At 36.3% G+C, this 14,951-nt stretch overlaps 1 protein-coding gene across 1 annotated transcript; it reads left to right on the top strand.

Moving 5' to 3' along the window:
- LOC109342316 lies at positions 9,775 to 14,659 on the top strand. The gene is made up of 8 exons (XM_019580326.1): positions 9,775 to 10,266; positions 10,327 to 10,455; positions 10,973 to 11,152; positions 11,308 to 12,426; positions 12,512 to 12,703; positions 12,842 to 13,039; positions 13,178 to 13,414; positions 13,508 to 14,659. The coding sequence occupies exons 1-8, from the start codon at positions 9,775 to 9,777 to the stop codon at positions 14,657 to 14,659; spliced, it is 3,699 nt and encodes a 1,232-aa protein (XP_019435871.1).

Below are 14,951 nucleotides of genomic sequence, written 5' to 3'. Positions count from 1 at the left end.
CCAAGGAAGAAAGTCAGCTCCCCCATCATCGACATCTCAAATTCTCCCTACATCATCTCAGAAAATTATTTACAAAGAATGTCATTAGTAGATCCTAAAATTATATCATCAACGTATATTTGAACTAATAATACATGATAATCTAATCTACGGATAAAAAGGGTAGTATCAACCATACCCCTCACGAACCCTTTTTCCAAAAGGAAAGAACTCAGTTTGTCATACCAAGCTCTAGGAGCCTATTTCAGGCCATAGTGAGCCTTCTTGAGCTTATATACACCTCCTCTAGATTGTAGCCATTCAGAAAGGCGCTCTTAACATCCATTTGAAAGAGCTTAAAGTTCATAATCGATGCAAAGGATAAAAGCATCCTAATGGCCTATAATCTGGCTACAAGAGCATAGGTCTCATCATAATCGATGCCTTCCTCCTGGATATAGCCTTTGGCCACTAAGCGTGCCTTATTTCTAATGATCAAGCTAGATTCATCTAGTTTATTTCGGAAGACCCATCTAGAACCAATCAGTGGATGTTGTTTTGGCTTAGGGACCAAACCCCATATATTATTGTGCTCGAACTGGTTTAGCTCTTCTTGCATAGCTATACCCTAGTGCACATCCTCAATGGCCTCGTCAATGGTCTTTGGCTCGATATGAGATACGGAAGTAACGAAATTACAAAAATTACGTAAAGAACTACGGATTACCACCCCCGTAGAGATATCACCTATAACTTTGTCAAGTGGATGATCTTTCTTAGTCTTCCACACGATAGACATGTCTTGATGCTCATTTTTGACAATTTGCTCTACTTGTTCTTCTTTGTCCTGGTCCATGTACTTAGAGTATGCTTCTTCTAAAGCACCTGCAACATCATCAGAAAATACCTTTCTCTTCTCTTTTGGAGAAGATTCATCAAAATGAACATGTACAGACTCTTCTACTTGCATGGAATATTTATTAAACACTCGATAAGCTTTACTATGCAATGAGTACCCTAAAAATATACCCTCATCTTCTTATGAATCAAATTTTCCTAGCACACTTTTTCCATTATTTAAAATAAAGCATTTACATCCAAAAGCATGAAAATGAGCAATATTAGGCTGTCGGGCTTTTAAAAGTTCATAAGGAGTTTTCAAACAAGTAGGCCTCAAGAGTATACCATTTATCACATAGCAAGCAGAATGCACTGCATCAGCCCAAAAGTACTTAGGAATCTTGCTTTCGTTTAGCATGGTTATAGCAAGCTCTTCCAGAACTTGATTCTTTCTCTCAACAACTCCATTTTGCTGAGTGGTACGAGGAAGAACTGATACATGATACCATGTTTATTACAAAATTCATCGAACTGGTGGTTTTCAAACAAGTCCATATGGAGGAGCTCTAGAGGTCTTGTTGTGGATATTACATTCTTTTTAAACAAGTAGGCCTCAAGAGTATACCATTTATCACATAGCAAGCATAATGCAGTGCCTCAGCCCAAAAGTACTTAGGAATCTTGCTTTCGTTTAGCATGGTTCTAGCAAGCTCCTCTAGAACTTGATTCCTTTTCTCAACAACTCCATTTTGCTGAGTGGTACGAGGAGCCAAGAACTGATACATGATACAATGTTTATTACAAAATTCATCGAACTGGTGGTTTTCAAACAAGTCCATAGGGAGGAGCTCTAGAGGTCTTGTTGTGGATATTACATTCTTTTTACCAAAAGAGTTTTTAACTTCTTTACATTTTTGACAAGTATCACAAGTTTCATGAGTTTTAAAATCAAGTTTTCGTAGTTCCTCAACCAAATTATTTTTAGATAGTTTATCTAGATGTCTTACATGAATATGAGTGGCACGCTTATGCCAAAGCCATATATCATTTTATTTAGAAACAAAACATTTTGAAAATAATGTCATATAGATGTTATTCATACGATGTCCAACAAATTTGACCTTATTAGATAAATTGTCACGGATTATACAACACTCAGTGTCAAAAGATACACGATTACCTTTGTCGCAGAGTGGGTTGATACTTAATAGGTTATGCTCTGGGCGTTCAACATATAGTACATTTTCGATCACTGCCTGAGTTGAGTTGTCAATTGTCCCGGTACCAAGTATCTTTCCATTATTGTTGTCCCATACGTGACAAACCCTTTTCTCTCAATGATAGATCTAGGAATTTTGATTTATCTCCTATCATATGTCTCGAGCACCCACTATCAAGATACCAATGTTGTCCATGTGCTCGTAGACATACCCTCAAAATAGATCACTTGCCTTTTTCAAGTACTCAATTTATATTGGGTCCTTTTCTGTTAGTAACCAGGGAGTTATCTTCCTTTTCAATCCAGCCATATACACCACTAGGTATACCATACTTCCTGATACAGCAAGAGTAGGAAGTGCGGCCACGTGTGGCACAATAGAAACATGTAGGAACTTTCTTATTATAAAATTTCTTATTAGGTCAAGTTATAGGTTTCCTATATGGTCTTCTCCTACGCATAGGGGGAACATATCCTAGTCCAGTATGGTCACCAACATTTCTGGTTTGACTAAGCATAGTCTCTAATTGATTTGACTCTCTATGAGTTTTGCGAGTTTTTCATTAAGTTTCAAATTCTCATTTTTCAAAGTTTCGCAAGACTCATACACAGTCGATTGACATAAATTATCATTAGAGCAATTGCATATATTACAACAGAATGTTAGATCTAAAGTCTTATTTTGAAGTTTTAGCTCATCTAATTCTTTCTGTAATAAAACTATTTTCTGTTCATTTAGTAGGAATACTCATTTTCTATTATAACTAGTCATAGCTAATTTTTTTAATTCTTCATGCAATTCGACATAAGCATTATATAAGTCCTCATAAGGAGGTATATCATCAGAAGAAGAAGATGAGGTGTCATAGTATACCTCATTGTTTACCTCCTTTGAATCTGAGTCGCAAGCTTCATTTGTTCTAGTCATTAAGCATAGCTTGCGGTCTCCTCTTCATCCGAGGTGCTTGATGTCGTATCCTCATCTGGTACGTCCCAAACTATGTAGGCTTTCTTTGACTTGAAGTCCTAAGGAGTGCTCTTTTCTGAATAAACTTTCTTGAGGTAAGTAGGACATTAAAATCTCATGTGTCATGGCTTACCACATTCGTGGCAGGTAAAGCACTCTTTGTTACCTTTGCCTTTTCTAGTTTACTTACGTGCTTCTTTCTTCTGAAAACATTTAAAGCCTCCTTTCTTTAAGAATTTCCCGAATTTTCATACGAGAAGGCTCAACGTTTCATCATCAATGTCTGAATCAGACACAACATTTTCTTTTTCTTCAATAGGTTGAGACGTTGTTGCTTTAAGAGATATGCCTTTCTTTTTGTGGTCAGATTCCTCATGCATTATCAAGCATCCAAGTTCCATCTCGTGCTCGTGAAGCTTTCCAAATGATTTTTCCAAAGGCTTGGAGTCAAGATCCTTGGATACCACGATAACTGTAACTTTTGGTTGCCATCTCTTGTCAAGACAATGCAAAACTTTATTAGTTAGCTCTCCTTTAGTAAAAAAATTATCTAGAGCAACTAAATGGTTTACTATGTGTGTGAATCACTTTTGCATGTCGCCGATAGATTCAATTGGCAGCATACGAAAGAGCTCGTACTCATTTGTTAGGGCATTCATCCTGGCACGCTTGACTTCGCTAGTGCCTTCGTGAGTCACTTGTAAAATGTCCCGCATTTCTTTGACACTTTGACACTGTGAAACCCAAAAGAATCCATCATATGATAGGACCGATGTGATGATGTTTTTAGCATGTAGGTGGTATTGAACCTTTTTACGTTCATCATCGATTCATAGACTCTTAGGCTTTTCTTTTGGTTCATAGTCCACTAAATGCATTGAGACGAAAGGCTCATTGACTACGAATTCCCAAATATCCGAGTTAATGGCTTCAATGAATATCTTCACTCGGACTTTCCATTAGGTGTATCCCTCGCTACTGAATACGGGAGGGCGGTTAATGGATGCGCCATCACCGCCAAAGGGGTTGGTGGAACACATTTGTTTTCCCTTAACGATCACGTGTATGCGGTTGAGCTAGCACGTCGTACTAGCTCTAATACCACTTTTTAGGTGTTAGTGGACAGAACACACCAATAAGGGGGGTGAATAGGTGTCACAGTTACCAATTACCGCTTTTTGAACATAAGCCCTATTCTGGAAAAAGCCCTAGTTAATCGATTAACACTCTGTCTTAATCGATTAAGTCACAGAAAACAACAAGTTGTGGAATGGCTTATTGCACAGCCACTCACCGATAATCAGATACAGCTAAAGCAACTATACTAGAACAGAATTAAACTCAATATAGCAAATTTAAAGTATCCAAATTATCAGCTAAAATTAGGCAATATTACAACGTCAAACGTAAAGAGATTAAGGATAGAAAAAGCATGCAACAAGTAATTTTATCCTGGTTCATTTGTGGGTCCAATTACAAACTATATCCAGGCCTCCTCTTCTGATCTCGGGAGATTTTCTTCACTAATATTCAAACAAATGTATTGTTACATGCACACTTGCAATACACAAACTTAGATGCTCCCTTCTTGACTCCAAGAGTCTACTTTCTTGGTTTGACTCAACTAATCGCCTAAGAAAACTTTTCTTACGATCTAGCCCCAGCCAAGAAAATGCTCTAAACTCAAGAACTCTAAGTGTTGGTGAAGACTCATTGAGTCTCTTAGGTGGTAAGACACCAAGAGACGATTTCCCTTATTACAACACAAAAAAAGTACAAAAAACAGAGTATTATCAAGCACAATGTAGCTCAAAATATAACAATTGAAACTCAGCTAAAAACCTATACAAGACTCACAAGTAAACATGAATATGTATGAGTTAATTGATGTGCAAACACAGTGAATTTCTATCATAGAATTCTTCTAAAGAAATGCAAGAATCATGCAAGAAAAGATAGCAAAGGTTAACACATTAATCACATGTAATTAGATCACAATTAAATCCTAAATATGATATTATCTCTCACTATCTCACAATGTATTTCTCTCTGCCTAAATGACACAAATGAGCACGAAAAATATGCAACTCGCAATTCTGAAAACTGAATGATATGATTTTTTTTGTGCTAGACCTAAAAACACAGTTTATATGGAAAACCTTTCTGAGACACAGTTAATCGATTATGTGCCCTTTTAATCGACTAATGGGTTGTTGAGAATAACTGGTTTTAGGTTTTCAGTTATTTGTTAAAACTGAATTCATGTTAATTGATTAACACCTTTCTTAATCAATTAACTGGCATATTTTTCAGCTAAATGATTAAATGGTAAACTATCTATATGTTATGCTTATCAAATATACATGTGTTACCAATATATTATACCTAAGATACACAAATAACATGTATGATTAATACATGAACATTTAATAATCTAAATGGCATGTCTCATGTAAAAGATTTGATTATTTTTAAGACTTATGAGAATTGCACCTAAGTTTACCTAACCTAGACTCAATATCTAAGACACACATCTAAGACTCTAAAAATGGCTCTTGTAAGAACAAGTAAAAATGAAGCATTTAAACACATAAGAGAACAAATAGGCATGCACCAATTATTATGAAGCAAATACATAAGAATATAAATATGTTAAGACAAGTCAGTTTCATCTATAATGTCGTGTTCTCTTCCAATTTTTTAAAAAGGTAAATATTTATGCATGTTGGTCATGAGTGTCAACAAACTCTAAGAATACCTATTGTTTTTGGACAGGATCCTTTAAGAAGTATTATCTTATATCAATATGTTCGGTTCTAGAATGCATTACTGAATTATTTGTGAGTTTTATAGCACTAGTGTTATCGCATTTCAAATGAATGCATCCCAAACCGAAACCATAGTCATACAATTATTGCTTGAACCACAACACTTGGGCACAACAACTACATGTTGCAATGTATTCTATCTCAATAGTACCTAGAGGAACACATGTATGTTTTTTCACATGACCATGAGACTAAAGCATTTCCTAAGATATGACAGGTACCACTAGTATTTTTCCTCTCAGTTTTACAACTAGCAAAATCTGAATCAGAATAGGCAAACAATTCACACACACTTCCCTTAGGATAGCATAAACCAACATTTGCCAATCCTTTGAAATATTTCATAATTCTTTTGACAATGATAAGATGTAATTCTTTAGTTTATATTGATATCATGCACACAAGCAGTCACTAAACATAATATTTGGTATACTAGTAGTAAGATAAAGAACGGGATTGATCATACCTTACCACTTGGTTATATCTATGCATTTTCCAGTTTCATCAACATCGACATATGTATTATATATCTTAGGAGTGGCAATACCTTTGCATATGTCCATTTCAAATCTTTTGAGCAAATCCTTGCAATATTTGGACTAGCTAAGAAAGTTATAATACTCCATTTGCTTGATCTGAAGTCCGAAAAAGTAATTTAACTTTCCCATCATGGACATCTCAAATTCACCTTGCATCATCTTACCAAATTCGCTATATAATTCATCGTTAGGTGAACTAAAAATGACATCAACATAAATTTGCACAATTAAAGTATGATGAATTATTTTCTTTATAAAGTGAATAATGTCAACCTTGCCTTTCACAAAACTCTTTTCACTTGAAAAATTTGTTAAATGGTTGTACTAGACTCTTGACGCTTACATTAATCCGTAGAGTGTTTCTCTAAGTTTATACACATTAGAAGGGTGCTTGTAATCTTCAAAATCCGAAGGTTGCTCCACATACACCTCTACTTGTATATACCCATGAAGAAAGACACTCTTTATATCCATTTGATAAAACTGAAAGTTTAAAGAACATGCATATGCAAGCAATAGCCTAATAGCCTCAAGTCTAACAATAGGAGCAAATGTTTCATCAAAATCAATTTCATCCTCCTAGTTATAGACTTATGTTATTAGTCTAGCTTTATTTCAAATGGTAATATCATTTTCATCAGATTTATTATGGAAAACCCATCGAGTTCCTATAACATGCTTAATTTTTAGTCTAGGAACACGTTCCCAAACCTCATTTATCTCGAATTGATTGAGCTCTTCTTACATAACAAGAATCCAATGCTCACCATAAATAGCATCATCAATATTTGATGGCTCCATTTGAGATACAAAAGTCATGTTTAAACAAGCATCATTTAAGTTAAAGCGAGTAGAAACTCCCATGTTTATATCACCAATGATTTGTCGATAGGATAATCCTTGTGAGTTCTCCATTCCTTGGGCAAGTCAAAATGTGCATGCTCATTATACTAAGGTGGATCATCATCTATCTTCATTTGCTCTGCAAAGTGGACATTCAACATCGCTCACTCAAGCGAGCGTTGTGCAATGTCTAATTTATGTAGTGGTTAAACAGTATTGTTGAACCTAACCCTAAATTCTACTATGCTCACATAAAAAGTGCTTGAAAGCATTGTTGAATGATAATTTGTAGTACTGCTGTTTTTGAAATTATGGCATAGTCATGGTTTTGTATTGCTTTGACAGTAACAGTATTATGTATAGAATTTTACCTTTTGCAATCTTAATATCATTTATTCTTTGTCGCATGTTAACTTTTGGATACACGCTATTTTTTGGAGTCGTCACTATATTTTTTGCAGTAAAACATTGAAAGTTTAATTTAAGCTCATTTTGGAGTTAACTAGTTTATTTAAGTTAGAGATTTGGATTTGAGAGTTTGTTACGATTCAAAGAAATTATTAGTACCTATTCGCCCATACTAAAATTGTACCTTCACTAACTGCATAGATTTTTTATACCATGAACTTGTTTAAAGATATATATTATTACTAAAAAGGAAAAAAATTATTTTTTGTTGCCTCTGACAAGATAAGATCTTGCCCCAACATAGTTCTCATATAGAAAAATATTTATTGGTTAAGTGAGTTTTATTTTTAAGATCTTTCATCTCACTTTAAGAGAGTAAAGACAAATCTATGTCTGATACCACATCTCAACTTAAAGGGGAAGAAGGCACCGTAATGATGGCATCCATTTTTCAATTCTTAGATAAATAATCAATTTTAATAATTTGTTCCATATTAGTTTTTAGTTATCATAACATTAATTTCATTATATTTCTCTATCTTTTATTATTTAATTCTTTAACTAAAAATGCAATTAGTTTGTTTATGGCATTTTGTGTTTGGTCGGCAATGATTTCCCAATTATGTATACGGAAAATTAACCCAACTCAAATTGAAAGGGAGGGCTGCTAACTCTCAATAGGTTTTGTCTCTCTATTTTTAGGATTTAATTCTCAATGTGACTATTCTAGTATTTATAGTCGGAATTAGGCATTAGATTTAAAACAAATTTACCTTTAATATTTTGGAGAGAAATAAGGGGAGATATTCCCTCTCATAATTCAATTTAGATTTTTTTCATTCTTACAACATTAATTCCATTCTTAAACTAAAATTTGAATTTACTTTTTCCCTCTAATCAAAAGGGATATATTTGGGTTTTGAGATATATTAGGAAACACCCTTTTGTTCTAAAATTAGCTTCATAATTTTTCGTTGAGCAAAAAATTTATTGTAACATCTCTGATTGAGTAAAATAACTGTTTTGACCTTATAAAAATTAAAGGTAGCCTCAACTATCATTTTTGATAGAAATTTTATAACAGCTCTAAATCAAATCTCAAAATTATTGCATTATCTATGCATAAGTCAAAGCAATCTTTTGAATTTTATAAAATCGCAAAAAAGATATTTTATGGTCAATCTTTATTTTGTAATTAATTATAAAAACGAATAATATAGTTATTTTGGGATATGTTTTTTGTAAAAGTTATAATTCTTCCATAACCAAACTAATAAGTGACTATTAAGTCACTTAAAATTAATTTTAAAGTTTATTAAAATTTAAAAACAAAAGTGGATGATTTTTTGCAATTATTGCGCCAATAATTATCCATGAAATTTTCTACCACATTTTTTATTTTTATTTTATGGGCGAAACGAAAATTTTGGGAAAACTGATTTGAAACTAAAATCTACTTATAATGAGCCAATTAAGTGCTCAATAAAAATATTTTTACGCTTTTATTTAAAGAGATGTTTGCATTGAAATGTGTAATAATTTTGAGAGCGTATTCTTGTGATGATAATAAATTCAAGGTCTAATTGGATGAGAGAGAAGCTCTGCTAGGGTTGATCCTTCAATCAACTCCGACACGTTTGTCCCCTAGGGCTTTCTTGCAAATTTCAACCCTCCGTTGGGCAATGCTTCTCCGAAACCTGCTCCAAAATCTCAGGATTCTTAGGTACAAAAATCATTTGCACAGGTGTTAAAAAAAGTATGTGACATTAACTTCTCTCAACTCCCTCAACCTTACATTAAAGGGATGCCATAGCCATTAAGATACTAGAAGAGGAATATCAGGTTGGTTTACAAAGATGTAAATCTCATTTGCACGGCAGAATTATCTTGTCAAAAGGAGACTCCCCCATCAAGTTCAACGATCTGAAAACTAAGCTTTCATCGTTATGTAGCTTGGTTGGAAAATGGAGTATGATCTTGTTGGGAATGGGGTTCTATCATTTCGCATTTTCCTCTATTGAGGATATGCGCAGTGTTTGTGCGGTGGGATCTTGGAACCTAAGGCCTGGGTTTCTTCGTCTTTCTCTCTGGATCCCGGATTTCAACCCAAACTTGTAGAAGCTTTGCCATTCATAGTGTTGGGTGAGAATTATGGGCCTTCTGCTGAAGTATTGGAGTGCTAAAATCCTCTTTTCAATCGCCGGAGGTATAGGGACCCCTATATCGTTGGATGAGGCCCCATCCAACATATCTTTTGGCCAGTTTGCAAGAGTTCTTGTGGATGTGGACTTGAAGAGTTCTCTGCCAAACCAGATCCTTGTTGAAAGGGAGGGATTTGCTTTCTTTGTCACCACTGAGTTCAAAAATCTCCCGGATTTTTGCACTGGGCGCCACTCCATAGGGCATATGGTGGTGGTGCGTAGGAAGAATAAACTGGTAATAATGGAGGAGAACCTCAAACTAGTTAACAAGAAAGTTAATCATGTGGCAAAGAAGTCTATTGAGAAAATGGTGGATAATCTGGTTGTTAATCTTGAAATTGATCACTCAGAAAATATGAAGCTATTGGAATGGGTTGCTCTCCCTCAGGTGGCAGGGACTGTGTCTTTAACAGGTATTGATGAATTGCCCATAGTTGAATCAGTTTCTAATAGAAATAGTGGTGATTTGGATCTAGTTCTCCAAAATCTTCAATCTGAGTAGTTGGTAGTTCAACCGCAAGAACAGATTGCAAACCCTATTGCTGCCAAAGATTTGAGAATTGTCGGAAGGTTATGGGCTGATGATTCGGATTCTGAGGCTGACATAGCAGAAGAATGTAATTTCACACCGGTGATGTCAAAATATCAAAAGAAAAAGTAGAAGCAAAGACAAAGTCTTGGGAAAGTTCATTATACCCGAAGTGGTGGGTATCTTAATGTTTCCAAATGAAGGTCTTCTTCTAGAATTGTAAGGGTTTGGGTAACCCAGACACAAGACTCATTTTAAAAAAAATTATGTAGTGCTAATAAACCTGATTTAATCTTTATATCAGAGCCTGTGATTCGTGTTGATAACATAAGTCCTAGATTTTGGTCTAGTCTAGGTATGAAGTTATTAATTTCCAATGATAAGGGTCCTCTTCTTCCAAACATTTGGGGTATCTGTCATCTTGATCATCAACTAAAGGTTATTGCAAACTCTGTTCAAGAAGTCTCAATCGAGTTGGATATTGAGCTCAAATTTTTTTATTTATTTGTTGTTTATGCGAATAACTAGATCTTGAAAAGAAGGGAGCTCTGGTATGAAATCATCTCTCTTCTAGCTTTCTTCATTGGTCCTTGGTGCTGTATTGGGGATTTTAATGCAGTGTTATGTGCAAACGAATGCAGAGGATCTCACTCACCTAATAGAATGGCGTGTGAGGACTTCATATCCTTCACTGAGGAGGCTAACCTCACCAATCTTCCCACTAGATGAGCCCAATTCACCTGGTCTAACAAGAGGAGAGGAGTTGCCCACACTGAGAAATGGCTGGATAGAGCCATATGTAATGACTACTGGTTGAATGAATGGTCCTACTCCACCTGCTGCACCTTGCCTAGATCGGGGTCTGATCATCATCCTTTGATGTTATGTGCCTCTAGGGTGAGTGTCTCTAATCCTGGCTCTTTTAAATTTCATAAAATGTGGATTCTTCACCAGGGCCTAAAAAGTTTGGTTGAGACTAGCTGGAATTCGAGGGTAGTTGGGTGCCCTATGTTTATGCTCTCTCAGAAGCTCAAGAACCTTAAAGTCTGCCTCAGATCCTGGAATAAGGAGGTTTTTTGGAACATCCATCTTCGACTTAAAATGGCCTTGGAGGAAATAGACTCTATTCAACAAAGAAGAAGTCTGGTGGATAATGATCAGGGGCTCATGGATGAAGAGAGTTTGGCTCAGCAGGAGCTTTTAATGGCTTTAAGAATTGAAGAGGAGTTCTGGAGGGAGAAGGCTAGAGTTAACTGGCACACTAGTGGTGACAGAAACACAACCTATTTTCATAAGTTGGCTAAGATAAGGCAAGTCACCAATTCCTTGACTCTTCTAACAGATGGAGAGAATAATATTTGGGACCCTGTTAAAATTGCCAACCATGCAGTGTCTTATTTGAAAACATTATATGCCTCTAAGAATCAATCTCAGCCTAATGAGCTTATCCAGTTGGTAATCCCAAATATGGTCACTGACAGTGACAATTGTATGCTTACTAAGATTCCTTCCCATAATGAAATCAAGGCTGCTGTGTTTGCTATGAAAGGTGAGGGAGCCCCTGGCCTTGATGGATTTGGGGGTTGTTTCTATCAGGAGTTTTGGGAGATTGTTGGAGTTGACGTTTGCAATTCAGTTTCTCAATTCTTCACTCAATCTTGGATTCTTCCTAACCTTAATTCTAACTCTGTGGTTCTTCTTCCAAAATTCCCTAGGGCTGACAAGATAGAGGACTTCAGGCCTATTGCTTTGGCCAACTTCCAATTCAAGGTAATCTCCAAGGTTTTGGCAGATAGGTTGGTTGTTGTGGCCCCTAGTATTGTCTCCAACCAGCAAAAAAGATTTAGAAAAGGTGGACAAGTCACTGAATGCATCTGCATTGCCTCAGAGGCAGTTAACCTTCTGGATCACAAGACCTTTGGTGGTAATCTGGCTATAAAGTTGGATGTTAGGAAAGCTTTTGGCACAATTGATTGGGGTTTCTTGCTGGATATTCTTCATGCTTTTGTGTTTGATAGTAAATTCATTCATTGGATCAAAGTCATTTTAACCTCAGCTAAGCTTTCCATTGTGGTAAATGGGCATAATGTGGGATTCTTTCCTTGTAGAAGAGGGGTTAAACAAGGTGACCCTTTGTCCCCTCTTCTCTTTTGCATAGTTGAGGATGTCCTTAGCAGAGGGGAAGTTGAGTGCCATCTCTGGTCGCAGAAATATCTCCACTCCTAGCCATGTTATGTATGCTGATGATATCATCATCTTCTGCAAAGGGTTAAAAAGAGAAATTTTGGCCTTGAATAAATTGATCTATTCCTATGCCCAAGCTTCTGGTCAGCACATTAACCTTGTAAATGTAAGTTATACTCTACTGAAGCAAATGCTAGGAAATTATCCAATTTGGCATCTTGGTTGGGTTTCACAGTAGGTAGGCTTCCCTTTTATTACTTGGGTCCCTTTGTTTAGAGGCAAGCCTAGGACTATACATTTGCAGCCTTTAGCTTATAGGATTATCACTAAGCTTTCGAAATGGAAGGGTTCCTCCCTTTCTATTATGGGAAGGGTTGAGTTGGTGAAGTCAATAATCCACAACATTCTTGGCTATAGTTTCCATGTCTATGCTTGGCCTACTACCCTGCTGAAATCTGTGGATCAAAGCATTAGAAACTTTATCTTGTCAGGGGATTCGAAGGTGAGGAAAATTGTCACAGTTTCTTGGAATAAATTATGTTGTCTACTAAAGGAGGGTGGTCTAGGCTTGAGATCCACCTCTGATCTTAATTAGGCTGCAATCCTGAAGCTGGCTTGGGTCATGAAATTTTCTAATCAGGAATGGGCCTCCTTCTACAGATTGAGATTCTATAGAGCTGGTGAATTGAAGGCTAGCTATGTGAAGTCCTCTGTGTGGCCTGGAATTAAATTTTTTTGGCAAATGATCATTGGCAACTCCATTTGGCTTTTGGGAAATGGCTCAAAAATCATATTTTGGTTTGATAATTGGCTAGGTGAGCCCTTGGTGGACACCCTTTCCATTCCTCCTCAGATTCACTCAACCCTAGCAGCCACAGTTGCTGGCTTTATACATTACCATAAATGGACTATACCTTTTTGGCTGGCTCATAATTTTCCTTCAACCACTGATGCAATGATTAGAATCTAGATTAATCTAGATAAGAGTGATGAATTGGTTTGGAAGCATTCTAGTGATGGGAGGCTTTCTCTTAAAACTGCTTATAGCTTCTTCAATTCTAGAGTTAGCCAATTGAGTTGGTGCAATTTGATTTGGTCTATATCCATTCCTCCTACAAAATCCTTCAATACTTGGAGGCTTGTCAACAACAAAATTCCTGTAGATGAGAACCTTCAAAAAAGAGGGATCCCTCTGGCCTCTGTTTATACCCTCTGTCATGCTGCAGTAGAGACTTCTCTGCATTTGTTTCTTCATTGTTCCTATGCTTTTCCTCTTTGGAATTGGTTAGAAACCCTTATTGGAAAGCATATTGATAGGTCCTTTTTTGCTGCTCTTCTTCAACTGCCTAGCAATACCTGGAGTCATCAGCTCACTGAGGTGGTCATAACCTATATTATTAGCACAATCTCAACAATTTGGCATTGTAGAAACCACGATAGGTTTGAAGACAAGTCAATTAGTACTGCCCAAGCATTGGCAAGGATCCAAAGGGACACTGCAATGATTGGCAACTTCTCTAAGTCCACTACTAACCCTTCTCTGGAAGAGTTTATGATGCTTAGAGCTTTTAGAGTTCATCCAAAATACACCATGGCCCCTATTATTATGGAAGTGAGGTGGCTCCTCCCTAATCCTGGTTGGGTGAAGATTAACACTGATGGGGCTGCTCATAGCTCCCCGGGTCATGCTAGAGGTGGTGGTATTTTCAGAGACTGCTTTGGGGAAATGTTGGGTTGTTTTGCAATTTATATGAACATCCAAGACTCTCTCTACGCCGAATTGTTTGCATCAATCTTGGCCATAGCCATGGCTAAATGGAAGGGTTGGTCTGTAGTTTGGCTTGAATGCGATTCAAGTATGGTTGTTGACATATTCAAGGGTAAATTCCAAGTTCCTTGGAAGTTAAGAAATAGTTGGAGTAAGTGTTGTCGCATTCTTAATGTTTTGAATTTCAGAGTTTATCATATTTATAGAGAAGGCAATACTTGTGTTGATAAACTTGCCTCCTTTAGGGTGAACTCCATGGTTAACTCTTGGTGGAACTCAACCCCTTCTTTTCTTTTGCACGAATACAATAGGAATAGGCTTTTATTGCCTAACTATAGCTTCAAGCATATGTAACCTCCTCTTTTAATCAATGAAGTTCCTGGGTGTGCCGTCACCCTTGTTTTAAAAAAAGTGTAATAGTTTTGAGAAATTATTTTGGGCTTTTTTGGGCCGGACAAAATTGGGTTTTCATAACTGTCAATCTTTACTTTTTGCTTACCAAATTGAAAGAAAAATGAGATTTGATAGATATCATGGTAAGTAACTAGTAACGAAATAAAAATTAATTTTGTCAAGGCAGAGGAAATCAACCCATTCTAACATTGGATGATGGGGAACCATCGATTTGATGAAGTAGTTCGAGAAT

Source organism: Lupinus angustifolius, chromosome LG03 (assembly GCF_001865875.1).
Source record: "Lupinus angustifolius cultivar Tanjil chromosome LG03, LupAngTanjil_v1.0, whole genome shotgun sequence".
Classification (NCBI taxonomy): Eukaryota; Viridiplantae; Streptophyta; class Magnoliopsida; order Fabales; family Fabaceae; genus Lupinus; species Lupinus angustifolius.
Note: the sequence above shows the minus strand (reverse complement) of the source record. Positions and strands in the feature narration are given on the sequence as shown.

Bases quoted from the DNA above. Each gene is read 5' to 3' on its own strand.
- LOC109342316 (XM_019580326.1), top strand. From the start codon at position 9,775: ATGGGCCTTCTGCTGAAGTATTGGAGTGCTAAAATCCTCTTTTCAATC. The intron at 12,704-12,841 runs GTAAGTTATACT...ATACATTTGCAG, and splicing joins AGCACATTAACCTTGTAAAT to CCTTTAGCTTATAGGATTAT. The intron at 13,040-13,177 runs GTGAGGAAAATT...TTTTCTAATCAG, and splicing joins TCTTGTCAGGGGATTCGAAG to GAATGGGCCTCCTTCTACAG.